Source organism: Cricetulus griseus (genome assembly GCF_003668045.3).
Source record: "Cricetulus griseus strain 17A/GY chromosome 1 unlocalized genomic scaffold, alternate assembly CriGri-PICRH-1.0 chr1_1, whole genome shotgun sequence".
Classification (NCBI taxonomy): domain Eukaryota; kingdom Metazoa; phylum Chordata; class Mammalia; order Rodentia; family Cricetidae; genus Cricetulus; species Cricetulus griseus.
This window is the reverse complement of record NW_023276807.1, coordinates 143333238-143360996: the sequence shown is the minus strand read 5'-3', so window position 1 is coordinate 143360996 and position 27759 is coordinate 143333238. Positions and strand designations below refer to the sequence as shown.

The 27759-nt window shown below is 40.7% G+C and overlaps 1 protein-coding gene and 1 pseudogene across 2 annotated transcripts in view; both read left to right on the top strand.

Moving 5' to 3' along the window:
- Ppat (phosphoribosyl pyrophosphate amidotransferase) overlaps window positions 1-23146 on the top strand; it is a 33602-nt gene extending 10456 nt beyond the window's left edge. The window contains exons 2-11 of one of the 2 annotated variants that reach the window (XM_027390943.2): window positions 3701-3767; window positions 4497-4703; window positions 8575-8687; window positions 8776-8921; window positions 10261-10333; window positions 12564-12715; window positions 13235-13362; window positions 14845-15066; window positions 18283-18403; window positions 20971-23146. In XM_027390943.2, coding sequence (XP_027246744.1) covers window positions 3701-3767; window positions 4497-4703; window positions 8575-8687; window positions 8776-8921; window positions 10261-10333; window positions 12564-12715; window positions 13235-13362; window positions 14845-15066; window positions 18283-18403; window positions 20971-21167 — 1426 coding nt within the window. In that variant the 3' untranslated portion in view covers window positions 21168-23146. The remainder of the gene's footprint in view (window positions 1-3700; window positions 3768-4496; window positions 4704-8574; window positions 8688-8775; window positions 8922-10260; window positions 10334-12563; window positions 12716-13234; window positions 13363-14844; window positions 15067-18282; window positions 18404-20970) is intronic. The other variant, XM_027390944.2, reaches the window with a different exon arrangement.
- Window positions 18812-20504, top strand: LOC113832745 (annotated as a pseudogene).
- Window positions 23147-27759: the final 4613 nt, after the last annotated feature.

Genomic DNA, 27759 nt, shown 5'->3' with positions numbered 1-27759 from the left:
TTTATTTTTCAGTATAGGTGAGTAAAAGAGGGAGAAATCATTAATCCTGAATGTTTATTAAGGGGGGAGAAAAGCCTGTTTTCTTTAAATTTAGGAGCCAGACTGACTTCCCAACCTGAAAGTAGATCTGTTCCATTATGTTTTGGCCTGCTGTTCCATACCTAGTTCACTCTGTCTGATGCAAGAGATTGAGATAGCGTCCTTGTGTTCTGATGGCACCGACAGTTTTCTCAGAAGGGAGCCCGTTTCTCCCTGCTGAGCTAAGGAGGAGAGAACTGATAATTCCTGTAGATTTGGACACATTTTAGTAACTGTGGTATGATATAGATTAAATAGTCATGTGCATAAGGGCTGGTGCAATGGCACAGAGGGTAAGACACTTGCCACCAAGCCTGATGACCGCTTTGATACTCCAGACCCACGAGGTTTAGGAGAAGAACCAGTGTGTCCACGTTTAAACTTTCATGATTAATGGAGGCAATGTTGCAAGTAAGGAATATTCCAGATTTAAATTTTAAATTGTGCTTTGGAGAAGCCAGAGGGCCAGGTGGTGGTGGCAGGTGCAAGGGGGTTCGCTGAGTTCGAGGCCAGCTTGGTCTACAGAGCAAGTTCCAGAACTGAATGAAGAGAACTGAAAAAAATCAGAGAGAGAGAGAGAGAGAGAGAGAGAGAGAGAGAGAGAGAGAGAGAGAGAGAGAGAGAGAGAGAGAAGCAAGGGGAAGATAGTGATGCCCACAGGTCCATATCTGCCTAGCTTGACTAGGGCTTAGTAAGGAAATATAGATTTTTCAATATATTATCTGGTTTTATGTTCACAGAAAAGGTTCCACTGTCAGTGGAACAAGGAAAAACTCTTGTGGTCATTTGTAGTGTGAATCATGAAGTTGTACAGAGGCCACTGCTCCAGAGATTTGAAGCTGGAACCCTTACTGTTCACTGCAATTGTATAAGGCAAGGAGAGTAAGCCGGGAGGTGGTGGGGCATTGAGTTGGAACACACGCCTTTAACCCAGCACTTGGGAGGCAGAGGTTTTCTGAGTTGGAGGCCAGCCTGGTCTAGAGAACCAGTTCTAGGACAGCTAGGGCTACACGGAAAAACGCAAGATCAGTCAATCAATCAATCAGTCAGTTAGTCAAGGAGAGAGAGAGAGGAGTGGACTCTTGGACACTGTTGGAATATGGTCCAGACTGATTTCAGTTATGGGAACACTTCTTGAGATGCCACTGACGTGAGCAGCAGTTATAGAAGTGAGTAAATCCAAAGATGTTGCACACTGCTAGCCAGTAATTAAGTGTAAAAGTATCAGCTGTGGGGTTAGGGGTGAAGAGTTCGATTCTTAGCACTGCAAAAGAAGAGAGAGAAGGAGGGAGAAGGAAGGAATTGTTTCCTATACACCACTATAAACAATGTGTCCAACCTGCAAGACTTTAACTAAGGAAGGACTAGAGGAAGGATGTAGCTTAGTGGTAGCACTTGCCCAGCAAGGCCAAGGCTGTTCATTCCTCAGAACTGCACAAGGAAGGTAGGTAGATGTGTGTTGGGGGGAGGAGGGGCGACAAAGAGGTAAATTGAAGTTGATAGGTTTTAGAAGTTAGTTTTTCTTTAAACAACAGGTGGCAAAGTGCTGCTGACATTGGCTAAAGGGGAAAAGATGAAATTTCATAGCAGCACTCTAGAAACATCCTATCTGAGAGGTGGCACCAGATCCCGTCATTTCCTGGTTCACCAAGTTCTATTACTGGATCTCTAGCTGTAGAGCCTGCCCCTGCCTGCAGTTGCTTGTCCACGCTAAGACACAAGACATAGTACCCAGAGAAATGGGAAGCCAGCTGACTTAAGTTGTGACCAAAGCTGGAGAGAAGTTTCAGTCTGTTGACCTTGCCTGCAGCAGTGACACAATGAAAAGGTGAAATAAACTTATGTAGATCTTTGTCCCAGGAGGTGGGTGTATTCTGGTGTCCAAGGCTCCTGCAGCCAGCCTGTTTTCCTAGGGAGATCCATTACATAATTTTAGTGTTTTTATTTTTATGCATTTAGGAAGGTGAGAATATGAGAAAAGAAATTTTTGTCTTGTTTGTGACGAGATAGAAAACCTAGCTGGACAGCATTTTTGATATACCCTTTTGCTAAGGGTATAAAATTAAGTCAGAAAGCATCTTTCAAGCCTATCCAGAGCTACATCAACCATAGTTGGTGCAGCAATTAGTGCCATTCTAATGCACTTTTGCCTTATTTGTGATGTAAGAAGTGATGGTATTAAACCTCCTTTTGAAGTTCATACCTTGTACAAAATGGTTATGTTGGACTTTTAAATCTTGGTGTTTCCGGCTATATTTATCACGTGTACTCAGAAATTGTAAATGAAGTGAAAATAACCTTCAGTGATCTCTTGGGCAGTACTTGAGCTCAGGGTTGCCAGGTCCCTGCTGTTGCCATCCTTCTCCTCTGTTAATTGTGTGGTAGATTCATAGTGCAGGATTGCATCCGAGTCATGGAAAACTTCATAGATCTAGAGCTGACTCCTGAGTTGTGGGCATGCTTAACTGTCCTGTATTCATACTTGAGAGTTTTATTTATACTTTTTCGAGATACTGTATACTCCTAGTGACTACAGCTTTTTGTCAATGTAAATAAGTATTCCTTTATTTCTCAGGGTTCCATAACGTTGTTTTCATGTATTTCTTTCTGACTAGACATTTAGTAACACTTTAAATTCCTCAATCCAGTGCTTTCCAGCTCCACTTTCCATGTTGAGAGTGACCTGGAAATGATTCGCTATTTCTAGCTAACATTTGTTCCCTAGGAAACCAGAGGACTGGTTGTCAATAGCTCCTAAGAGCGTGAAAGGATGTAGTTTAACTGGTTCAAGCTGCCTAAGGGAGTAACTTGAGGATCTGCCAAATAAGCAGGCTTTCTGGTTAAAAAACCCTGGACCTAAATGATTGCTAATCTTTCTGTTTGGGCTTTAGGGGAAAATTTCCCTTGGGGCAAAGGGAATGAAAACTATTTTTGATGTATTTCTTGTCTTATATAATTTTTGGCTTCACTAAAAGTGTGTTTTTTGTTTTGTTTTAATTAACTAAATGGTTGGCAGTGAGTCTGTATGTTTTTTTTTAAGGTTTATAGTTAATATTAATCGCTATACATTTAAAAAGCATTACATTTTGTGCTGAAGTGATAGCTTATTGGTTAAGGGCACTTGTTGCTGCCAAGGAAGGGTTCTGTTCCCAGTATCCACATTGCAGCTCATAAATGCCTGTAATTCCAGTTCCAGGGGGTCTGACACCTCTTCTGGCCTCTGTAGGGGCACCAGACATCCATGTGGCACACATACATACATACATGCAAGCAAAACATCCATACACAGAAAATAAAAATAAATCAAATTACATTTTGACTGAGATTTACACTTAGTACTAATTTTAAAACTGTTGTTTCATGTTGGGGCGGTGGTGTACACCTTTAATCCAGTATTCACTCTCTGAGTTAGAGGCCATTCTGGTATACATGGCAAGCTCCAGAACAGCCAGGACTATGTAGAGAGATCCTGTTGCCAAACAAATGGGAGTGGGGTTGCTTGTTGGAGAAAGTTTGGAAAGTGTGAAAAGCAAAAGACAAAAACTTGTTGGTTGTGCCGCTGACACCTGTAATCCCATGAAGCTGGCTGATTTAACAGATGATCCATTTATTTTTTTCACAGGGGTCAGGAGAGTGCTGGCATTGTGACCAGTGATGGGAGTTCAGAGCCTACATACAAGGTGCATAAGGTAAGTTTGAGCATTAAAAACACTAATGATATTAGAAATAATGTTGCCAACTGGTCATTATTATCTGGCGTGGGGCCTAGGCACAGAGGCACATATCTTTAATGCCAAGACTCCCGGAATGCAGAAGCAGGTGGATCTCTGAGTTTGAGGCTAGTTTGTTCTACATAGTGAGTTTTAGGCCTGACTCAGTTACACAGTATGGCTCTTTTTTCTAAATAAATAAACTAGTAAGTAAATAAAATGTGGGGATATGAATAAAATTGCAACTAGAAGCATTTGGATCAGGCTGCTTCCAACTTTATGTCCTCATATTTGTCAAATTAGGATTTATTTCTTTCCCAGTGATCTTTTGCTAGACCAGCTCATTCAAGCAAGGGGGGGGTCATCTATTTAAATATTTTTAGGAGTATTTTTCTTAATGCTAATTTCAGTTAATATTTGACAGATTTCATTGCCTAGTAATAAAATCTTATTGTTAACTATCTGTCCTAATTAAGAGTTATTATAAGATAGAAGTGTCTCAATGCTGTGGCAATCCTAAACACTAAATTGCTTACTTAAAATGAATTCAGTGTGAAAATACAGGTCCGGTTTAAAAAGTAAATTCATTCAATTTCTGGCATACAGAAGAATGTGAAATACCTGTCTAGTTTGGATTACCCAAATTAGCACTGCCAGTGTTTTTTTTTTTTTTCCCCCTAACATCCACTTTTTCTTTGTCTTCTCAAGGGAATGGGTCTTGTAAATCATGTTTTTACTGAAGACAATTTGAAGAAATTGTATGTCTCAAATCTTGGGATTGGCCATACGAGATATGCCACGACAGGAAAGTGTGAGCTGGAGAATTGCCAGCCATTTGTTGTTGAAACTCTTCATGGGAAAATAGCTGTGGCACACAATGGTGAACTGGTAAACGCAGCTCGCCTAAGAAAAAAGGTAAGTTGTTTTTAACGGCTTATTGGGTGTTACAATAGTTAACACCCAACATTGAAGATCTAGACAAAGGGGATCTTCTAATTATTGCCACTTACCTCCGTTCAAGAAGCCATTGCATCAGAATTGCCTGGCATGCTTTCGCTAAATCCAGATTCTTGCACTTCCCAGGCACTGGAAGCAATGCCACTTTAGTGCTGTGGTTTGGAATGCTGATTTATGGTTGATATGAGCAGCATAAGAAGTTACTGTAAACATCTTCTTATAGCTTTGTCCTATGTTAAAGGTTTGTGATAGAGGAAAACCAAACAATTATTCCCTGTGTCCGAACTCAGCATAGCATATTGCTAAGACCAAACGTGGTGTTTTCTTAAACCAGCCAGTTGCTGGCCTATAGTTCCTGGTCCCCATATGTTAAAAGCTCATCCTCATGAGACTATCACTCAGTTCAGTTGTCTTTTCCAAGTCTAGGCCCTGAGCACGTAGGGTCTACAGGCTGTAAACAGAGTTCCCACATCCCTTCCTTGATTTCATTTGTAAAGGAATGGCTCGTGGAACTCAGGAAAATGCTTAATTTATGCATATTGAATTATTTTGAGAAAAGGATACAGAACAGGAGAACAGGTGAAGAGGCAGGGATAGCAGGATTTGTGGAAGAAGGCATGGGGCCTTGGTGCCTTCTGGAAACCACTCTCCGGGCACCTCAGTTTGTACTCAGTCAACCAGAAGCTCCATGGACCCAGTCCTTTTAGCTTTTGTGGCTTGGCTTTGGCATCAACCTGATCTTTGGCATCTGTTCCTTCCTTGGAGGTCTGGTCTAAGACTGAATGTGGCCCTCTAATCACGTCATTGGTTTCCATGGTAGCTACCCTCTATGCTGAAGTTGTCAAGGAGCATCTAACCGCCAGACATGTCATTATATCATTATTATACAAAATACATTTACTTTAGTGGTCAGGCAGTTTGGGATTGTGTGCCAGGAAAGATTAGGCTGAAATCCATGTACATTTGGCTTTTTGGCTTTCCATATCTCTCAAGTGTAGATAAAAGATATTTGGAGTAGAAAGTAGAAAATGTCTATTCTGAACATGTATTACTGTCCTCCTTGTTAGTCTCCAAATAACCTGCCAGTAGTTTGCATTGTGTTTGTTACTGTAAGAATAGAAAAAGGGTTTTAAGTGGCTTTTGTTTGTTTATGATCGCAGGGGTTGAACCCAAAATCATATGTGTGCTGGGCAAGTACTATGTCACTGAGCTTTGTCCTCAGCCCCACACCAGTGTTTTTAAGGGAGCTAAGCATCTGCAGAGTTTGGCTTTGCAAGCATCTGGAACTATTCTCTATGGGTATCAAGGGCAATGATGTGTTTCTTCTTCTTTTCTTGTGACCACATCTTATATAGCCCAGAACAGATGTAACTCTAGCTAACCTAGAACTCCTCTCCTGCCTCCATCTTCCAACTGCTGGGATTATGGGTTTTTCCCTAGCTGAACAATATCATGAAAATGCAAGAAGAAATTGGAGTATAGACAGAATGCTTAGGTTACAGGTCTTTCAGATTCTGTAGTGTTTGCACACTACGAGGTACAACCAAGTCAGCATGAAGCTTGCATTTCATGGTACAAATTAAACAAAGGTAATTGTGTACGAAAATGGTTTTGTTTAAGCTGAGGGTTTGTCTGCTCTATTCACATAGAAATCATGAAGACACAAAGTGCAGCACCCTTAGTGTTAACAGTTTGGAGCCTACAGTGTCATGGCCCTCTGCTGTCAGTGTTACCACTCAGCATCTAGTGTTACAACCCTGGGCTCAGGGTGTTAGGTAGCCAGAGCTAGTGACTTTTGGCCCCCTTCCAGCAGGTAGTCTTCCAGCTCTTCCCAGCTTTCGCTATCCACAGCTCTCTGCTGTCTCTCACTTCACAGTACTTTTCAGTCATTTTTGTTTTGTGTGTATGTGTTGGTCTGAGTGTGTGTTTTGTACCATGTACATACATGATGGTCCTGGAGACCAGAAGAGTTCATCCGATGCCTAGGTGCTGGAGTTTTGGGCCATCTCTCCAGCCCTTTCTCACAGTTCTTTATAATTCTCCAAAGTCTTTGCATAGCCTGTGATCCTGACCACCCCTTAAGCTCCTTAGCCTTCTTCTAGCTGTTACTGGTGTCCCTGGCATGAGGAACCCAAAGAACCGCTTGTTCTTTGCACAACCCACTCATCCTACTGGACCCATAATGAAAGGCCCCAAGTAGGCAGCAAAACTAATCAAATGAGCTAACTAATCAAATTCGTGGCTGTGCTGCATGATGGAGGCAGTGGACAGGAAGGAAGTGTCCCAGACAGATGTCCAGGGCCTGAGAGGAGCCTTGCTTCTGTATGAGGACTGGCTGACTTGGTTCAGAGAGGTTCTACCCTCATGGGGCTGAAGACAACTGTGAATAGGTTTGGAGGTTATCTGGATGGCTGGGGGTGTGGGCTGCAGGCTGGATTGTGTAAAGGTTATCTGAAGCTGTCATGGCCATAGTAACTTTTGAGGGTTCTTGACAATCTGGAGAGCCCCCACTGAACTGAGTCTCCCTGCAGTTGTCCTGACCCATGTATTTGGCAGCTTTCAGGATTTTCCCTGAATATGGTAAAAGCTGAAGTTGTGGCTGTCACCTTTCCCAGGAAACACCAGGCAGTGCATATCAGGTGACACAGCAGTGTTGCTCACAGACCTGCTGGGGGCCACCAAGATAACATTAGCGACTCTGTAGCCAGGTTCTGGCTTCTGTTTCTGCTATCCTCCGGCAAATACAGGGTAGCTCTTGGGTAACTGCTGCACTGGCCAGTCTCAGGAAGGGCCGGCAGCTGTCAGTCATGAGGCTGTGTGTCTGGTTCCTGATAGTTTTCCTTATCTAAAGAAATAGATAATTGGAAGTAATTACAATGAAGTTACTGTTCTTAGTGTGTAACAGGCAGGCAGGCAGACTCGGTGAGGGCTGGGAACTCATGACCTTGAAGTGGGGGGAGGGTTCCAGGTTTTGCTTTATTTTTTTTTTTTTTTAAGATTTATTTGTTTATTATGTATACAGCGTCTGCCTGCCTGTGTACCTACACGCCAGCAGAGTGCATCCTATCTCATTGTAGATGGTTGTGAGGCACCCTGTGGTTGCTGGGAGCTGGGAATTGAACTCAGGAGATCTGGAAGAGTAGCCAGTACTATTAACCTCTGAGCCATCTCTCCAGCCCCAAGAATTCAATTCTGAACAATATGTAGCTCATTGTTTCCAGACCTAGCCCCTTATCCAGGTATTAGACTTAACTTTTTATTAGTAGCTGTCCATTGAAAATGCTTTTTAGCATCCACCTAAATTATTCTGCACGTGTTTGTGGTGCAGCCTCTTGGTCACTCCTGTTCAGAACTCCATGATGATAAAGCCACCTAATCAATGCTTGTTAACTATCTCCTACATTCTGTCATTTCAAATGTTGATTCCTGTCCTCTTGACAATGGTCAGAAGTACAGGTATTCATTTCTGCCACCGACACACTCCATTTGAGAGTTGTTGGTGCTATTTGCTGCTCTTCAGGAAGGAGTATGGCCGATTTATTGGGATTATCGAGAGTAGAAAAGGCCGCACACAGTTCAAGCCCTTTGCTTTTCTACTTACACTCAGACTTAAGTTTTGCTTGATATCTGTTAAAGCACTTCTTTTCTGCCAGCTTTAGAGGCTTCCCATTGCTCCCAGCAGTAGTCACCCATCCGTGAGTATACACATACAGTTACTGGGTTGTAACTTAATATCTGTAGAATACCTGGTTTCTATTAATTACTGTGTGCTGTTGGTCAAGAAGTGGAGCATCTAGTGGTCTAATGATGAAACTTTTCTATCCCATAGCTTCTGCGCCATGGCATTGGGCTTTCCACATCCTCCGATAGCGAAATGATTACCCAGTTACTTGCCTATACCCCTCCTCAGGAACGAGATGATACCCCGGACTGGGTAGCAAGGTAATTGTGTAACTAGGTTATGTCTGCAGCTTTACTTGTTTAGCGTGTTGATAGCCAGAGTGATTCATTCCGTTTCTCATAATTCCAGAATTAAGAACTTAATGAAGGAAGCGCCCACAGCATACTCCCTGCTTATAATGCACAGGGACGTCATTTATGCAGTGCGGGATCCATACGGAAATCGTCCTCTGTGCATCGGTCGTCTTATTCCAGTTTCTGATATAAATGACAAAGGTAATGAGCTCATGATGCTTTTCAAAATCATTGTTTCTCTTGGCGAGTCTTCTTCCCTTTTCTCCCCCTTTTCTTTTATGAGCTCCCAAATCTGTGGCTACAGGAAGCCTGTGCATAGGAAGAGGGGAGGAAGGAAAACACAGTATCTTTATTTCCTTTTTAAGTTGATGTATGTGGGTGTGTGCTCCTCTGCTGTTTGTGGAGGCAGGAAGCAGGTGTCTGACGACATCCCTTATCACTCTCGACCTGTTCCTGTGAACCAGGGTCTTTCCCTGAACCTGGAGATTGCTGGGAGTTACCTGTATGTGCAGGCTTACTATGTGGGTGCTGGGATTTGAACTCTGGTCCTCAGGATTTCACAGCAAGCACTTTAGCCCTAGCTAGCTGTTGGTGTTTGTGAAAATGTGTGTGGGGTGGGGGTGTGCTTGCCTATCCGTGTGTTGAGTAGAGCCCAGAGGTCTACTTCAATTATCGTCTCCTTTTGCTTTCTACTTCACTTTTTTGAGACAGGCTCTCCCTGAAACCGGAGCTCACCGTTTTCAGCTAGGGTGGCTGGCCAGTGAGGTCAGGTGGGGTTACTTACAGGTGACTACTGGCATGCTCGGCTGGGATCCAAACTCAGACCCTCATGTTTGCATAGCAAGCACTACTCACTGGGCCGTCTCGCTGTCTCCTAGTCTTGGTTTTTAAAGTATATTTCTTTGGCTGTGTCTGACTTTTCAGTGCTTTTAATACTATATTCTTATTTTTCTCTGAATTGCCAGTTCATATCTTTTGCCTGCCTAACTTTCTTATTTCTGCAGTGGTTTTTTGTTTTGTTTTGTTTTTCTTTATGACCTATCGTCTATCTAGTTCAAACCGATATATAATGCTAGAAGGAATCTTGGATTATTTATTGACTTATACCGGAACCACCTGCTTTTAATGAGATAATAATAGCAGCTTTTATTTATTTGATGTTTTAATTATTCTCATGAAATAGCCTCTTTCTAAAAATTCCTCTATATCTCTGCGTTTGAATGCACATGAATGACAGTGGCATACAGAGATCAGAGGATCTCAAATGTAGGAGTTTGTTCTCCTCTGCTACATGGCTCCCAGGGATGGAACTTTTGTGAGACTTGACAAAAATCACCATTGTCGAGTGAGCCATCTAACTGGCCTGAAAGCCTCCCTCTTTAAAATTTCCTTGTGGGTACCGAGGATGGAACTGATTAATACAGTGTTTGGGATGTGCAAGGCTCTTGATTTCTATCCCTGGGACTCCGTACAAAAACCAAACACAAAACAAAGAATTTCCTGAACCCATTCACTAAAATGATTGTCTTGTGGTTTATAGAGAAAAAATCTTCAGAAACTGAAGGCTGGGTCGTGTCTTCTGAATCTTGCAGCTTTTTATCTATTGGTGCAAGGTAAGTTGTATCTTGTTGTTTTATTTTTTTCTATATTTATGAGAAAATTTTTCTGCCAAATGTGATGATGCATGCCTGTAGTCCTAGCTTCCAGAAACCTGAAGCAGGTTGATTATAAGTGTAAGAGGAACCTGAGTTCTATATATTACACCTGACTCTCACCCAACCCCCCCCCCCAAAAAAAAACAAACAAACAAACAACAGAACAGGTGGTACAGGGGAAGAGGGAGAGGAAAGAAGGGAGCTTTTTCATTCAGGTGTGGTGATGGACACTAATAAGTCCAGAATTGGCAAATGGGGAGGTTGAAGAGGGAGCATCATTTGAACCTTGAATTCTGAAGTTCAGTACCAGCTTGAGCAAATGTGTAAAGAAATGAGAGTGTATGGCTAGGTGGTAGCAGCGCACGCCTTTAATACCAGCACAGGGGAGGCAGAGGCAGGCAGATCTCTGTGAGTTCAAGCCCAGCCGGCTTTGAGCAAGTTCCAGGACAACCAAGGGTATACAGAGAACCCCGTTTTGAAACACCTGACCCCCCTTACCCTGCCCCCCCCAAAAAATGAGTTTGGGGCTTATCTTTTTGTTTGTATTTCATGACAGGGTTTCTCTGTGTAGCTTTGGAGCCTGTCCTGGAACTCACTCTGGAGACCAGGCTCGACTCAGACTCACAGAGATCCGCCTGCCTCTGCCTCCTGAGTGCTGGGATTAAAGCATGAGCCACCAAGGCCCAGCTGGGGATTATCCTTTTTAAAGGCAGGTGATATTTTTTTCTATTTCCATGACCAATGTCTTTGCTATATGAAGTCGTTTGCAAATAGTGTTTGTGCCAATTGTGGTGACTTTAATGTCCCAATACTACTTTCTCCTTCTGCAAATATTGTCTTTCAAAATACCCCAAGTCTACCTTGATTTTTCTTTTAGTGTGCGAATGTTTTTGATTCCAGGTCTCTTACTAATGCGAGCCTGTGGCAATTCTCCTTCGCCTCCTGAGTGCTGGGAATGCAGGTTGAGACACAATACAATGCCCAGCTCACCCAATTTAGTTTGGTTCTTTTATAATTACATGTATATTTAGGTGGGAAGAGACACATGGAGGTCAGGAGATAGCATGTAGGAGTCACTTCTCTTTAACCACCCTGTGGGTCCTAGAGATCGAGTCTTTAGGTTTAGCAGCAAGCACCTCTACCTACTGAGCCACCTCACTGGCCCCTGGGCTGGGGAGAAGACTCAGTCGGAGAAATGCCTGCTTCTCGACTATGCAGACCTGAGTTTGGATCCCAACACCCAAGTGAAAGCAGGTTTCAGTATAATCCCAGGACCCGAGGAGCAGCCTGGGGAGTGGTTTCTTGTTTGTTTGTTTTACATTCTTTTATTTTGTGTTGTGAAGGTTGTGTGTATGTGTGTCACGGGGTACCTGTGTAGAGATCAGAGGTCAACTTATGAGAATCAGTTCTTTTCTTCTACCATGTGTGCTCCAGCAATCAAACTCAGGTCCTTACACTTGGAAGCAAGTGTTACAAGTGTTCTTAACCACCTGAACAATCCACCAGCTCTTTAAGTCATGCTATTAAGAATTAAGTAAACCAAGCATGGCGCAGCCCAGTTTTAATCCCAACCGTTGGGAGACAGAGGCAGGCAGATCTCTTTGAGTTCAATCAAGGCCAGCCTTGATTGAGTGAGTTCCAGGACAGTCAGGGCTGACAGAGAAACCCTGTCTTCAAAAAAACAAACAAGATAACAAAAACAAATAAAAAATAACAAAAGAATGAAAATCTCTTTACTCAAAAACACACAGTAACTTTCAGAGTGAAGTGCTAATATAGATTATAGTGTATACGCTGTCAAGATTTAACAGTCAGTGGGCACACGAATGAGAGATCGTCTATAATAAAAATGGTCTTATTTTTTTAAAAAATTGATAAAATGTAAGTTCCTGCTGCTCTTAAAATGCAAGAGTTATAGAGTCTTTGCTTCTGTCTTTTAAAAATTAGCATATACTCATTGTATAAAATGAAAGGCTCAGAGGTTAAGAGCACTGACTGCTCTTCCAGAGGTCCTGAGTTCAATTCCCAGCAACCACATGGTGACTCACAACCATCCATTATGAGATCTGATGCCTTCTTCTCGTGTGCAGATATACATGGAGGCAGAATGTTGTATACATAAATAAATAAATAAAATCTTTAAAAAAAATGATAGGTTTCACAAATGTCTTTTGTTGTTTGTTCTAAGATATTCCCATGAAGTCAAGCCTGGAGAAATTGTAGAAATATCCAGACATGGTGTCAGAACACTTGATACAATTCCAAGGTCTGAAGGAGACCCAGTGGCTTTTTGTATCTTTGAATATGTTTATTTTGCAAGACCAGATAGTATATTTGAAGGTAAGTACATTTCTTTTCTTCAACTATTTCTATAAATCTCATTCATTTCATTGAAGTGAAACATGAGAGTTCTTGGCCCAAGGGCTTTTATAGCTCTTGGGAGGCATGCAGCTGTATGCTGTGAGCATGTCACTGAGCTACAAATCATAATTGCCCTTCTTTTCAACTCTTAGATACTGTTTCCACTTTCAAATACATATTGAGGTGAAAATTTATAAATACAATATAATTGAATCTCTGTTTTTCTACCTTACTGTTTCTGTATGTATTACTTTTCTTTTCTTTTTTTTTTTTCTTTTTTTTTTTTTTCAGTCTATAAAATCCTAGCACAACTTGGTCCTGGATAGACTTAGTAAACTTCCTAGAGGAGGCCTTACCCTCTCCGTCGAGTGGGGGGTAAGGGAGGTGAGCACGAGGAAAGGAGGGATTAGAATGTAAAAAATAAATTAATAAAAGGGAAAAAATATCCTAGCACCAGCTGTTTAGAATAACAATATTGTTCTCTTCTGAACATTATAGACCAAATGGTTTACACCGTAAGGTACCGCTGTGGCCAGCAGCTGGCCATTGAAGCACCTGTGGAGGCGGACTTGGTTAGCACGGTTCCAGAGTCGGCTACGCCTGCTGCTCTTGGGTATGCAGCTAAGGTATTTACTTTTCATTATTCTCTGGTGTGTTGGTCTTCTGGCAGTGAAATAAATATGGACTATGAAGGGGAAATTCACTAGCTTACTTTAAGAAGGAAAGGTTGGGGTCTAATGTTGATTCCTGTGCAAGAATTATTAGCCATTTCTTTCAACAAAAAGTGTGCTGACAGATGACTTGGTGGGTAAAGGCTCTTGCTACCAAGACTGACCACATGAGTTTGATTCTTAGGACCCACACGGTGGAAGGAGAGAAGTGACTCAAGTGAATTGTCCCTTGACTTCCATACAAGCTCTGTGGCGAGCATATGCCCGTAAATGTATGTGCACACATAATAAGTAGATTTTCATCACCCACAGATTAGAATCCTGACCCTCATTTTTAATTTTTAGCAGCATACAAAGTAATGAGTTTCACTGTGCTGTTTTCATCATATGCTTGCAGTATTACCCTGTTCTCACTCATGCCGTGCCCACTGCCTTTCCTCTTTTTCTTTGCAGTCTCTGGCTTGCCCCCCAGTAGTTCTCATTCCCGTTTTGCATTCCGTTACCCTTTGTCTCTCCTGTCTCCTATGACTTCTTCCTCTCTGGTCCCCTGTTTCCATCACACATACACACACACACACCAATGCACACATTTGGCGGTGTGCCCATCTTTTTCTCAGCATTTTAAACTATTGTTGTAATGCCTTTGTGGGTTTCCACAGCGCTTCTTCCTTTCTTTGGGATGGAGCTGCTTTCTCTTATTCTGACTCCTCTTCATGGACTTACCCAGAGGGTCTGGCATCTTTCTTAAAGTCTGTAAAAGGAGATTTCTCTGTCTATCTCAGTCGTACTGGGCCGATTTTCTCTCCACCCACTGGGTCCCCGCAGCAGCATAATGAAATAACCACTCTGGGACTTCATATTAGTTACATTTGTTTAGTCAATGGCTTCTTATTGGCTAGCTCTCTTAATTATTAACCCATTCCTATTAATCTGTGTATTTCCAAGTGGCCTGGCTTACCAATGATGCCTGGGCCTCTAGCTGCTACATAGTGTCTGTCCTTTGTCTTTTCTTTCCCCTGCCTCATTCTTTAGACTTCTTGCCTTGCTAAATCAGAACTGTCCAGTGGCCAAAGCAGTTTTATTCATTAACCAATAAGAGAAACATATATTCACAGCATACAGAACGACATCCCCAGGAAAAGTCTGTTTCATTTTTTGAAAAGCTAGGAGCTGCTTATGGTTGCATAGGCCTGCAGTCCCAGTACTAGAGCTGTGAGTTGGAGGCCCGCCTGGGCAACATAGTGAAAAAAAAAAAGATGGCATCACAAATATTATACAGAATTTAGTGGTGTAGTTGAGCATCTTCACTTAGCTTCTAAATGAAGTAACATGTGTGTATTTATACAGATGGGTACCTTGAAGAATGGATGAATGCCCTGAGAGGCATCTTCTTAGCCCAGTATTGCTCTAACTGTACATTGATTTCTCCTCCACCAGTGTGGACTGCCCTATGTGGAGGTGCTGTGTAAAAACCGATATGTGGGAAGAACCTTTATTCAGCCAAACATGAGGTTAAGACAACTGGGAGTTGCAAAAAAATTTGGTGTGTTGTCTGACAACTTTAAAGGCAAAAGAATTGTTCTCATAGATGATTCAATTGTGAGAGGCAATACTATCTCACCCATCATAAAACTCCTCAAAGAATCCGGGGCAAAAGAGGTAAGTCATGTTAAAATATATGCTGTAGCATCATTAATTAACCATATGATGTTGTCATAAAAGTGAGATTTAACTTTGCATATCAGATTGTCTTGTGATAGCTAGGCAGCAATATGGAGAACTCATTTATACTATAGGAAGTTTAATCTTTAATAGATTAGAGAACTAAACATGCACGAAACATCTTTTTTTACAATTTTTAAAATTAAGAAAAAACAAAACAAAACCAAGAGAGTTTGTTGCTTTCTCTATTTGAAGATACAGAACAAATACCTAATACAATAAACTTAACACATTAGATCAGTTTTGTTTTACTTCATCATCTGTAAAACAGTGAACTTTTAAAAAAATTGCTAAGCAGGGCTGGAGAGATGGCTCAGAGGTTAAGAGCACTGACTGTTCTTCCAGAGGTCCTGAATTCAATTCCCAGCAACCACTGGTGGCTCACAACCATCTGTTATGAGATCTAGTGCCCTCTTCTGGTGTGCAGATATACACGGAAGCAGAATGTTGTATACATAATAAATAAATAAAATTTAAAAAAAATTGCTAAGCATGTATCTATTTGTGCTGTGTTAAATACTTGGATGCATGTTATACGTGTACCTTGTTTTCAGTACTTCACTCACTGTGTTGAACATTATGTATTGCAGTTTTTACAAGTTGAAAGTTATTAAAATTGTTTTTGAGTCATCATGAACTATGCCTTTTAAAATTGATACCAAACTTCATCAAGAAGCTTGTTTGTTCCCACCATCTATTCCCCTATTCCCTTTTCTTTGGCCTCTCTACTTCCTAAAACATAGCATTGAAACTGGCCAGTAAATAAATTACAGTGGCTTTGAAGAGCTTGAGTGAAAGGCTGAAAAACTCCTCACTTTAGTTCAAACTTTAGACTGATTTAGCTTAATGAGGAAAGCATGCTGGAATAGACTGAGTGCCACAAGTCTTATGCTAATTGGTTCTAAACTAGCAAGGGAAAATTCATGAATATATTATAAACGATAAGAAGGAAAACTGCTGGTAAAGTGTGTTAGCGATCTGGATAGACGACCGCGTCAGCCACATTCAGTCATTCTCTCTTTGTTCTTTGAAACAGGGTTTCTCTGGGCAGTGCTCCCTGTCTTGGAACTTACTATGTAGACCTTTCAGTGCCTGGGGCCTACATAGTAGAGGAAGCTGATTTCCATAAGTTGTCCTCTGACCTCCACATGGGCACAATGGCACAGGTTTACATAAGTGAGCACACACATAAGTAAATAAATTAATTTAAAAGAGGTTTCAACATTTTAGATGCTATTAATTAAGGACATTTGTGAGGCTGGGTAAGTTGGTGCATACCTTTAATCCTAGTACTGATGGCAAATTCAGGTTGATCTCTTCCAGTTAAAGGCAGGCCTGGTCTACATATTGAGCTCCAGGTCAGCCAAGGCTACAGAGTAAGATACTGGCTTTAACACAAAACATTTGTTAGCTCCTCGTGATGGTGCATATCTCTAGTCCCAGCACGTTGGGGGTAGACGTAGGAGGATCAAGACTTCAAGGCCAGCTGTGGCTGCTGATAATCATATCTCAAAAGAACAACAACAAAAAAGCTCAAATAAACATTTTTCATAATATATTTTTAAGTTAATGTTATATACTGTTCCTTTAGACTTCTGTGTCTTAGGGTTTCTATTGCTGTGATAAAAAAAAAAAAACCCATGACCAAAAAGCAAGTTGGAGAGGAAAGAGTTTATTTGGCTTATCCCTCCATGTTCACTGAAGGAAGTTAGGACAGTAACTCAAACAGGACAGGAACCTAGAGGCACAAGCTGATACAGAGGCCCTGGAGGGGTGCTACTTTCTGGTTTGCTGAGAAAGTAGCTTTCTTGTAGAACCCAGGATACACTCCCTGGAACAGCATCACCTACAATGGGCTGGGTCCTCCCCCATCAATCACTAATTGAGAAAGTGCCTGTCTCCACCCAGAACTTTGCAGGCATTTTCTTAATTGAGATTCCCTCCTCTCAGATGACTCGAAGTTGACACAAAACTATTTAGCACAGTCTTGTTGTTACTGAACATTTAATAGATGAAAAATAATATAAGAATTGTACATTCTTTAAAAAAAGAACAGAATTTGTGTGAGACAGTTTATTGAAGCGTTTACACCATCTCCAAGGTGTGTGTTTATTTAGATTTCAAAATTTTTTCTAACTTGAAACATTTCAGTCTTTTAAACTATAGAAGCAGGCAGAGCTCTACAGAGCTAGTTCCAGGACAGCTTGGGCAGTTATGCAGAAAAACCCTGGCTGGAAAAACCAAAAAAAAAAAAAAAAGTTGAGTGAATTTGAAAAGTGGGATAGAAAGAAATAAGAATGGCCTGTATTTAGAGCATTTTAAGAATTATTAGGGTTTTCCAGCTTTTTTATGATGGATTATGGTTCTGATGGTCTCACCACTGAGTTCGATAAAAATTATACAGAGGAATAAATATAAAAATATATATGTTGGGGTGATGAAACATGTCATGGCCATTTAAATCTGTGTGAAGATTGCATAAGACAGGCAGATTGTTCTAAAATATCTAAGATTAAAAAGAAAATGTTGATACTGGTTATAACCTAGTGGGTTATGTCTTTAATATGGTAAAATAAAAAATAGCGAAGGGTCTGGAGAGATGGCTCAGAGGTTAAGAACACTGACTACTCTTCCAGAGGTCCTGAGTTCAATTCCCAGCAACCACATGATGGCTCACAACCATCTGTAATGAAATATGGTGCCCTCTTCTGGCATGGAGGCAGAATGTTGTAATCATAATAAATAAATCTTTAAAAAGAAAAGAGAGAGGGAGATCAGCAAAGTACCTTTTAGGTATTAAAACGAAATGGCTAGGAATGTACAGTAATTAAATAGGAAATAAAAGATGCAGAGAATGAAAATCCCTAATTAAGAAAAAATGTATGGGCTGGAGAGAGAGCTTGTGGAGATCTGATACCATCTTCTGACTTGAGCATGGAGCACACACATGATACTCAGACATACATGCAGGTAAAACTCTCACACAATATAAAATGAAGAAATCTAAATGAAAAAATTTCCCTATTCAATGAAACGATGATATATGGTTTACCTTGTTGCTCATGTTGTTATCCGAATGTTCAGTAAGATAGTTGTATCAATGGGAAAAATATAATTAATTTTACTGTGAGTGTATGATGATTTCTTTCTAAGGTGCACATTCGAGTTGCTTCACCACCAATAAAATATCCTTGCTTCATGGGAATAAATATACCCACAAAAGAAGAGCTGATAGCCAATAAGCCAGAATTTGAACATCTTGCAGAATACCTCGGTAGGTGATGAGATTTCTGTAGATTTTAATTGTTGGTTTGACTTTTAAATTTCAAGTGTACTGTTGTGTAAAGCAGCAAATAGTTGCAAGATAAATTTGAGTGCTGGGAGATGGCACAACATTATTGTTCTTGTAACACAAGCTTTGGGATCAGAGTTGAGTTCATAAGTGCTGTAATTCCAGAATTCAGCATGTTGAGACAGTATACCCAGAATAAGCTGACTGGCTGCACTAGTGGAATCAGTGACTCTGAGACCCATAACCGTGGGCCTCTACAGACACGCGTACACATGTGTGCATGCACACATACACATTGGGAGAAAGACCATTCACAATAACACCAAAAGTTACAAGTCTTAGAAATAATTTAAACATAAAGATTTCAGTTCCTGCTTTGTATGGTGGAACATGCCTTTAATCCTGACCCCAGAGTCGGGGGCAGCCAGATCTCTCCGAGTTCAAGGTCAGCCTGATTTACAAAGGTAATTCCACACCAGCAAGGGCTACAGAGTGAGACTTTTTTTCTTAAAGCCTGTAATGTAACATAAAGGCTGCACCCACTCCAGGTACTTGTAATTGGGAGTTAAGTTCCCCAAAGGGACTGTGGCTTAGTCCAGGTTTCAGAAGCACCAGAGTACATTCACCTTCAAAAAGGAAATTGGAAAACTTGTTCACATCAACAAAATGAATTAATGCAAAACTTCATGATGGAATATGTCAGTGCCACAAAGAAGTTCTTGGATGGTATATAAAATACAGCAAATACAAACCACTGTCAAAGCCTAGGAAGTATGTTAAGTTCCACAAATGACAGTTATACATAACATGTAGACCACGTGACTGTGAAATTGACATTTGTGCAAAATGTGGAAAGAAAGAAGTTATTGTTATTTTGTTTAATAAAGAAGCAGAAACTTCAGCAAGTACTGAAAATCAAGGTTCTAATCATAGAGGAAGCTTCGAAAGGAAAGAGGACAGTAATGAGAATTTAGATGCTTCACTGACTCGAGAGAGGTGGCCTGACAGCACGGAGTCCGCTGCAGAGGGCTGACAAACTGACAGCTGAATGCAGGAGTCAGAAAGGGCTGTGCAAAATAGGCCAGACTGGTGCATGAGCAACAAATTATAACATCTGGGTAACAAGCTTCCAAGTTTTCACAATAAAACTTTAGTTGTATATACAGAATATGTATGAAAACACTTATTCTGGCATGTTATATAATCTATGTAAATTGTGTAGAAAGCCGTTTTACCTAATGTCAGACCATCCAGTGTTGAGAACTGGTGTTTATATCAGACCTGTCTCATGGAAAACTAAGATGATTAGCTCACAGTGAGTACATTTCCATTAGCCTGACCTCAGGTATGTAACTTCCTAGCAAAGGTCCCCTTATATCTTACAAAGCAAAACAGTTACTGTTATACATACACATACAAGGTCATGTAATATTTTTCTTCAAAAATATTGGAAATGTGTAGTCAGAAGAAAATGTGTGGACTATATCATTAATAACTAGAGAGGAAAATCCAGCATTCATTCTCGAGTGGAGATACTGCTTGTATCTGAACCTCCTTTGAGGTTCTCCCTCATAAGCATATCCTTCCCAAATTTCCATTGTTCTGAATTCCCACTTTGCCGCCATTGTTTCTACTTATACACAGTGTATGTTAGCTTTGTGTGATTGCTGAAATATAGGTCTTTATGTTTAAGATCTGAGAGCCACACAAAATTAGCCAGGCGGTACAATGAACTTTTCCATGATTTTATCTATATTCTCAATTTTAGTTTTATTATGTTTTCTTTGTATGTATGTGTGTGTGACATGTCTGTGCATATATGAATGGTGCGTATATTTTCGAACCATGGAAATAAATGTGAAACCCTGAAATAAAAAAGGGTTATTATTAGCAGTATTATATGTTAGGCAGACATTGAACACTATTCTAAAAAGTAAAAGTGATGGGGCACTTTTTATTTTAGAGATTTAGATCAAAGTGAGATCAGAAGGGAAAAGTTTTTTTTTGTTTTTCTTTGCTTGCTTGCTTGCTTTTCCAAGACAGGGTTTCTCTGTGTAGACCAGGCTGGCATCAAACTCACAAGAGATCCACCTGTCTCTGCTTCTTGAATGCTGGGATTAAAGGCATGTGTCACCACCGCCTGTCCAGAAGAGAAAGTGTTTTATCACAGAACACACAAACACACACACACACACACACACACACACACACACACACACACACACACACACACACGATTGAATCTGGAGATTCCTTCATTCTGAACAAAGGTTTTACCCCCACTCCTCATCCCCGGGTCTTTCCCTCTCCTTTTAAGATTTGAATTCTCCTGGTTGGCTTGAACTTGTGACCCTCTTGCCTCTGCTTCTCAAGAAACTGGGATTACAGGCTAGAAGTCATCACATCCAGCTTCCATTTTAGGAAAGCTAAGGGAGAATTTTTCAATGATGCTGACTTCAATGATGCTCTCCATAGCTGTGCTGTGGTGAAGAAGGCATGTTTTCCTGTCTAGAGAAAATGCTCATGACATTTCTCCTTTTCTCCTGCAGGAGCAAACAGTGTTATATACTTGTCAGTGGAAGGACTGGTCTCATCTGTGCAACAAGAGATCAAATTCAAGAAGCAAAAAGTGAAAAAACTTGACATTACAATTCAAGAAAATGGAAATGGTCTGGAATGTTTTGAGAAGACTGGTCACTGTACAGCTTGCCTCACTGGGCAGTATCCTGTGGAACTGGATTGGTAGCTGCCAGGACAGAGTTCCTCCAGACTGAAAGTAATCACAGAAGTGGTTTCCATACTGTTACTCGGTTGGTATAAAGTAGATACCACCTGCTATGTATGTATACCTTTATAAGCTTTTGAGAATTTCTGAGGTTAATAAATTGCTATCATTGAACCATGACAGAATTCTTTTTATACGAGGATTGATTTTTCACCTAGGAGGAGGCAGGAGGTTAGTGGTATTTCCTAGGCCCATGCTTGAAGAGTTTACGAGAGGTTAGATTAAGGATGTGTAATACACACAGGACTCTGGGCTTTATAATGTATCATGAAAAATCTGAATTCATTGTGCCCCATAGGATTCTAATCTGTACAGTCAAGCCTGGAGATGTGGCCTTGATCTTAGATCCCCCCCAACACACACACACACACACACACACACACACACACACACACACACACACACACACTTGTGATTTTGGGGACCAATGAAGAACTCCAAAAAAGAAAAAAGAAAAGAAAAGAAAAAAAACTACTTGGGAAGCTGAGGCAGGGAATTATTGAGTTAAAGGTCAATCTGGGCTTTCCTGCCTCGAGATACTGTGTTTTTCTCTCCTTGGAGCCCCCATTTACTCAGTGAGACATTTGTATCTAGTACACAGTAGGAATGTGAATATATGCCATACTTAGGTGTTTAGAACTATCATTTTACCCCTGCATTTTACCAGTGCATGGTCATTAGCATTTGCTAAATTTGTTTGCAGCTTTATTATGATGGAGGGAAATTACAGGTTTGCAGACCTTTGCCATCTCTCTTTGGGAAGCACCATAATGACTAAAAATATATATCTGAAGCCTTTTTGTTTTTTACACTTTACTAGAAGATGTGAATGGTAATTTCTAGTGTCTGACAATACAATCCTAGCAAATAACTTAGAGCATTGGAAGTAGAAAACAAAAATTTTAATTCCAAGTAAGCCTTTATTCATAATTTGATTAGACTTGGCTGTTTGGATTGAGTGCTTGATCCCTGACAGTCATGCATACTCATATACATAATATATACATATGATTGAAATTGAGCCAATAGAAACCTTATATGGGCCGATTTTATTTAATGGCTAAGGGGACAGCAACTGTTTTGGAAACTAGATTGCCTGTACCCAAGTGTCACCTCATAATAATGTCTTTTCTACTTTGTTTTGTTAGGTCTAGTGAGTTCTTATCTTTAACTTTTAATGACGCAGGTTTAGAGGACTGAGGTGATTTGCTTACTAACTCCTGTTTGTGTAAGATTTTTCACATGCAAAAATAATTATTTCTTTATTATTGCCAAAATTTGCTGTATAGTTTCCACACCATTTAGAAATATAGTATTTATTAATTGAAATTATTCGTCTGCATTTGGTATACAGTCTCATGTGTTACATAATGGCAGGTCAAGATAGAATGGTAGTGGTTCAAGGTCATGTGCTGCAGTGGCTGAAGTGACCCTGTGACAAAGACACAGGCAAGTTGGCATTTTTACAGCCCTGGGGCCATTTCAGTGGGTGTAGCCTCTTATGTTAAATGTATTACCCATTACAGCATGGAGGGTAAGCCTTTAGGTCAGTTTTAAAATGGCCTTATTTAAATTTGATGTTATAAAAAGGAACTCAGGGAAGGTACTAAAACCAAAATCTCTAATTTGACTTTTGTGTTTCTATTTTGTTTTATTGGGGTACTTTTATAAAGGGAAATAATGTTGAGATCCTTTGATAATTATACTATGTTTCTTAATTATTCATAGTGACCTTTTATTTCACAAGTTTCTGAATATGAATTAAATTGCCATTTTTTTTACCAGTTTCAAGCCTTTTATTTGCTTTAAATGTATACTATATGCTGAAAAAATATGAAAAATGTGTTTGAACACAGTAATGTCACAAACTAATGTAAGCCTACTTTTTTGGTACCTTTTTGTGATTTTTTTGTGACAAATATATGTAATAAATGTGTTTACATGTGTGCTCTTTTTTTTAAGTATAGTGGTAATATATTACACTATAATAAGTAATAATACAAGTAATAATACATTATGGTAAACAACATGAAGACAACAGTTTGATCCATACCTGGCACCAGCTAGTCAGATCTTATTTCTCTGAGTCAGGCATTTTAATAAATAGCCCATCTCTTATGAGCTGTGAAAGCTTATGCCAAGTAGCAGGGCAGTGAAGTCATTTGAAAATAGAATGCCAAGTCAGCACAGTGTAGAGCAGTTTCTTTGGAAACACTGGGAGCCGTGATAAGGTGTTCAGAGTGTTCAAAGGGCTTTGAAAATGCAAACATTAAACAAATGGATAACCCAGTACATCTAGACAATGGGGTCCTATGCAGTATTAAAGAAAAACAAGCTTCTTGAAGGGGCAACACACTCCTTTAATCCCACCCAGTGTTTGGGAGGCAGAGGTGGGTGGATCTCTGTGAGTTCAAGGCCAGTCTTGAGTTCCAGAACAGCCAGAACTTTCCACAGAGAGACCCTGTCTCGAAAAATCAAGAAAGCTGTAAAGCAACACAAGATTTAGATACATATTAACATGTAAAAGAAGACTGAAAATGTCACACACTCAGTGATTTCAATTGACTAGTTGTCTAGCTAGACAAAGTTTGACAACAGTGAGCATCAACAGTGGCAAGGAGGGAAGGAAGAGTAAGGCCAGCACTCTTCAAAGACTGGATTCTTCTAAATATGGCAGCACAAAATTCTACGTTTCCAACCTGCTGGCTTGGAGAGTGACAAAATTCTCCAGGGGTGAGGGAGGTAGGCCCTGAGAAATATATATACCAACAGGAGAGTGATTCCCTCACTTTTTCATGTAAGTAGGAGCAGGCTTGCTTTTTTTGCCTTAGGATGATAACCTTTCCTAAATGAAATTCGTCACCCCAAAACAACTCTGAAAAAAAAAAGGATTGAATAAAGAATGATCAGGGCTTTGTATTCTTGACATACCTGGCAAGAAAGTACAGGGACACTCTGCCTATGACAGATGGCCCTCACAAAAAAAAATAATAATAATAATACTGGGTGAATTCTCAAATTCAAAAAATATACTTCCTGAGTCATGAATTAAGCACTAGAGATTTGTAATCTTGAGGGCCTTAGAGGCATCACTGAAGTGATGTTTCTCAAGCCTTGGAGTGAGAAGGCTTTCTCATCTAAAAATCCAGGCAAACAGGTGTGGAAATATTAGGATATTTGTGGAGAAGACCATCTCATGGCTAAAGACATAGTCAATTGTGTGGGAATGTGGAGCGTGGGGGTAGGGAATAATGATTTGCTAGATGAGAGATCAAGCTAAAGACAATTGTCCCAGCGTTTGGACTCAGCTAGCCCTGACCACACCAACCAGCAGATTGTCCTAGCTAACACTGATCTGTTCCCGCCAACTTTCCTAGCTTATACAGACAAAACATTTAGAGATAGATAGGAGCTGCCCAGCCCAGACCTTGACAGTGACAGGAATGTACCTTCCTTGATAACTAGCTTGAGATAAACCAGGTACACTGTAGCTTAGGTGGACTCACTTCTGTCCAGATATAATTATATAAGCCTTGTGCTTATGACTTAGGATTCACAAAAATCACAGTCCTTGCCATGGGCCAGGACCATGGTTTGTCAATAAGTCCACAATAAACTGTGTTCTGTTCGATCCTGAGTCTGTTTCAGTTTCATGTACCTCATCCCAGAATACTTGTTTACATTGCCCAAAAGTCAATGTAAGTGTGGTGTAGATCAGTAGGCACTGGGATCTGGAGTTCAAGGTCAGTCCAGGCTGTATCAACTCAAACAGTAATGAACAGATACTGAATTGAGATGCACCTGACCCTCTGCAACACTTCTTGATTTTTCAGAAAGCTTTAAAATAGGGATGGATGGTCATGGATAATTAACACTTTAGAAAAGCCTCTAACATGAGATAGCCCAAAACCAGTAGGAGGAAACGGAGCAAATGGGAAGAAAAGAGGAAATGGAAAGGAGAAAATGCAAATTTTGAAGGTAGATTGTGAAATATTAATTTAAGATATGTTACATTCATTTACGTTGTGGGATATCCATTCAATGATGCGAAGACATGTTGCATTCTTTTATGCTGCATTTGTTTAACTCTGTAAAGCTGTGTTAGTTTGCCTTTCTAAAATACCTGATTGGTCTAATAAAGAGCTGAATGGCCAAAAGCTATGCAGAAAGGGGTAGGTGGGGCTGACTAGCAGAGAAAATAAATAGAAATCTAGGCTTCAGAGAAGAGAAGAGGGAGAGCAAGAAATGGAGAAGAGAGGATACAGCCATACAGGCAGCCACAGAATAAGTAAAGAAAGGTATATAGAATAGAGAAAGGTAAAAGCCCAGAGGCTAAAGATAGATGGGATAATTTAAGTGAAGAAAAGCTGGCTAGAAATAAGCCAAGCTGAAGCTGGGCATTCATAAGTAAGAATAAATCTCTGTATCTTTATTTGGGAGCTGGGTGGTGGGGCCCCAAAGAGCAAAGAGTTAAGAAAACATAACAAAAAACCCTACAGGTAGATAAGAACCCCAGCAGGTAGACAGATGGGAAAAGAGGCTGTGGATAAGTACTAAGATTTCTTCTTCATTTAGAACAAAGTCTGGTGAGTTTTGTTTTACTTCTGGATGACCTGCCCAGATATGCCCAAGGTCAGTTCTGGACATGCCTCAGCTTGCATGAAGCTCTGTGCCCATGTCTCCTTTTTATTTAAGTTAGCCAGTCCAAAAATAAGGAGAGGGGGACCATCCTGTACTACTAAAAACATTTATATATCCAGGGAGATGGGTGAAGTGGACTCAATTTCGTAATGGTGGAAGCTTTACCCCAGTCCCTGACATCCATATACCCAGTGTCTGGAAAGTTACGATGGAAGTTCCACCCAAGCCCCCTCCCCTATCTCTCTGCAAAGCCTGCCAAATGATGGTCCCAGAGATGCTCAAGACCACTTTGCCATGGTATTTAAACTGCCCACCAGAAAACAGTATCCCTTTTCTGTCTCCTCTCTCCGGGACTGGAAGGCATTCCAGGATCATTGTATCCATTAAACATGGGCTTCTTCTAAATTTACTTTGATTTGGATTGCTGCATTAGCAGAGAGGCTTATTGGGGTTTAGAAGCTTTTCAAATTTTGGTCTTCAAAATCTCCTTTCCACTTGTGGACAGTCTGTGTGTGAGGGAGATGTATGTACACTCTGCCTTTTAATAAAAATGTGTTTGCAATGAGTGATTTAGGTCTATCTTTTAAAGTTGGTGGATAAAACCAACACAAACTAAGATTCCTGGATGATAACATTTGCATTAATAGAGAAATGGCTGGGCCTGATATAGGCCTATAATTCCAGTGCTTGGGAAGGCAGGAGGTTCTTGAACCTCTAGGTCAGCATGGGCTATGTTGTAAGACCGTATCTCAAAAAAGAAAGAAAGAAATCAGACATCTGAAGGATAAGGGGTTAAGGGTTGAGTTAACAAGTTAAGAATTTCTTTTGGGGGGTTCTCGAGACAGGGTTTGTCTGTAGCTTTGGAGCCTGTCCTGGAACTCTCTGTAGACCAGGCTGGCTTCAAACTCACAGAGATTCTCCTGTCTCTGCCTCCTGGGTGCCGGGATTAAAGGTGTGCACCACCACCTTTAAGAGTTTCTTAAAGCATGTAATGGAAAGACTTTAGTAAAATGCATCCAAAAGCTGAACCAATAGAAAGGAACCCTTTCGGAGGTGTATACTGAAATACCTCACTAGAAATACTTGAAAGCCTCTGGAAATAAGGAATTTGAATCCGCCTTTGAAATCTTGGCCCAGGCAGTTGTAGTAGTCAGCCAGAGGCTGGAACACCAGAACATCTAAGTGAATGAGAGGCTAAGAGGTGAGGTGGTTCACTGGGCAGATAAAAGATGGTGTGTACTTCCTTTCTTTCTTTCTTTCTTCCTTTCTTTTTTTCTTCGACACAGGGTTTCTCTGTGGCTTTGGAGGCTGTCCTGGATCTAGCTCTTATAGACCAGGCTGGTCTTGAACTTAGAGATCCACCTGCCTCTGCCTCCCAAGGGCTGGGAGTAAAGGCGTGTACCACCACCACCCAGCTGGTGTGTAATTTCTATAGAATCACAGAGTTTGCTTGCTAGTTCTTTGTCAGCATGACACAAGCTAGAATCATGTCGAAAGAGGTACTCTTAGTAGAGAAAATACTCCCTTCACGTTGGGCATTTTTCTTGATTAATGATTGATGTGGTAGGGCCCAGCCCAATGTGGGCAATGGCACCCCTGGGCCTGGGTTGTATAACAAAACAGTCTGGGGGTTGGAGAAAAGGTCCAATGATTAAGAGCACTGGCTGCTTCCAGAGGGCCCAGGTTTAATTCTTAACACACACAGGGTGACCAATAACTGTAACTCCAGTTCTTGATCTGACAACATGACTCTGTTCTGTCTTCAGGCACCAGGCATGGATGTGTGCACAGACAAACATGCAGGCAAAACACCCACACACATAATAAAATAATTTAAGGTACCCAAAAAGAGAGAAAGAAAAAAAAGGAAGAACGAAGACGCGCTAGTTCCAGGACAGTCTCCAATGACACA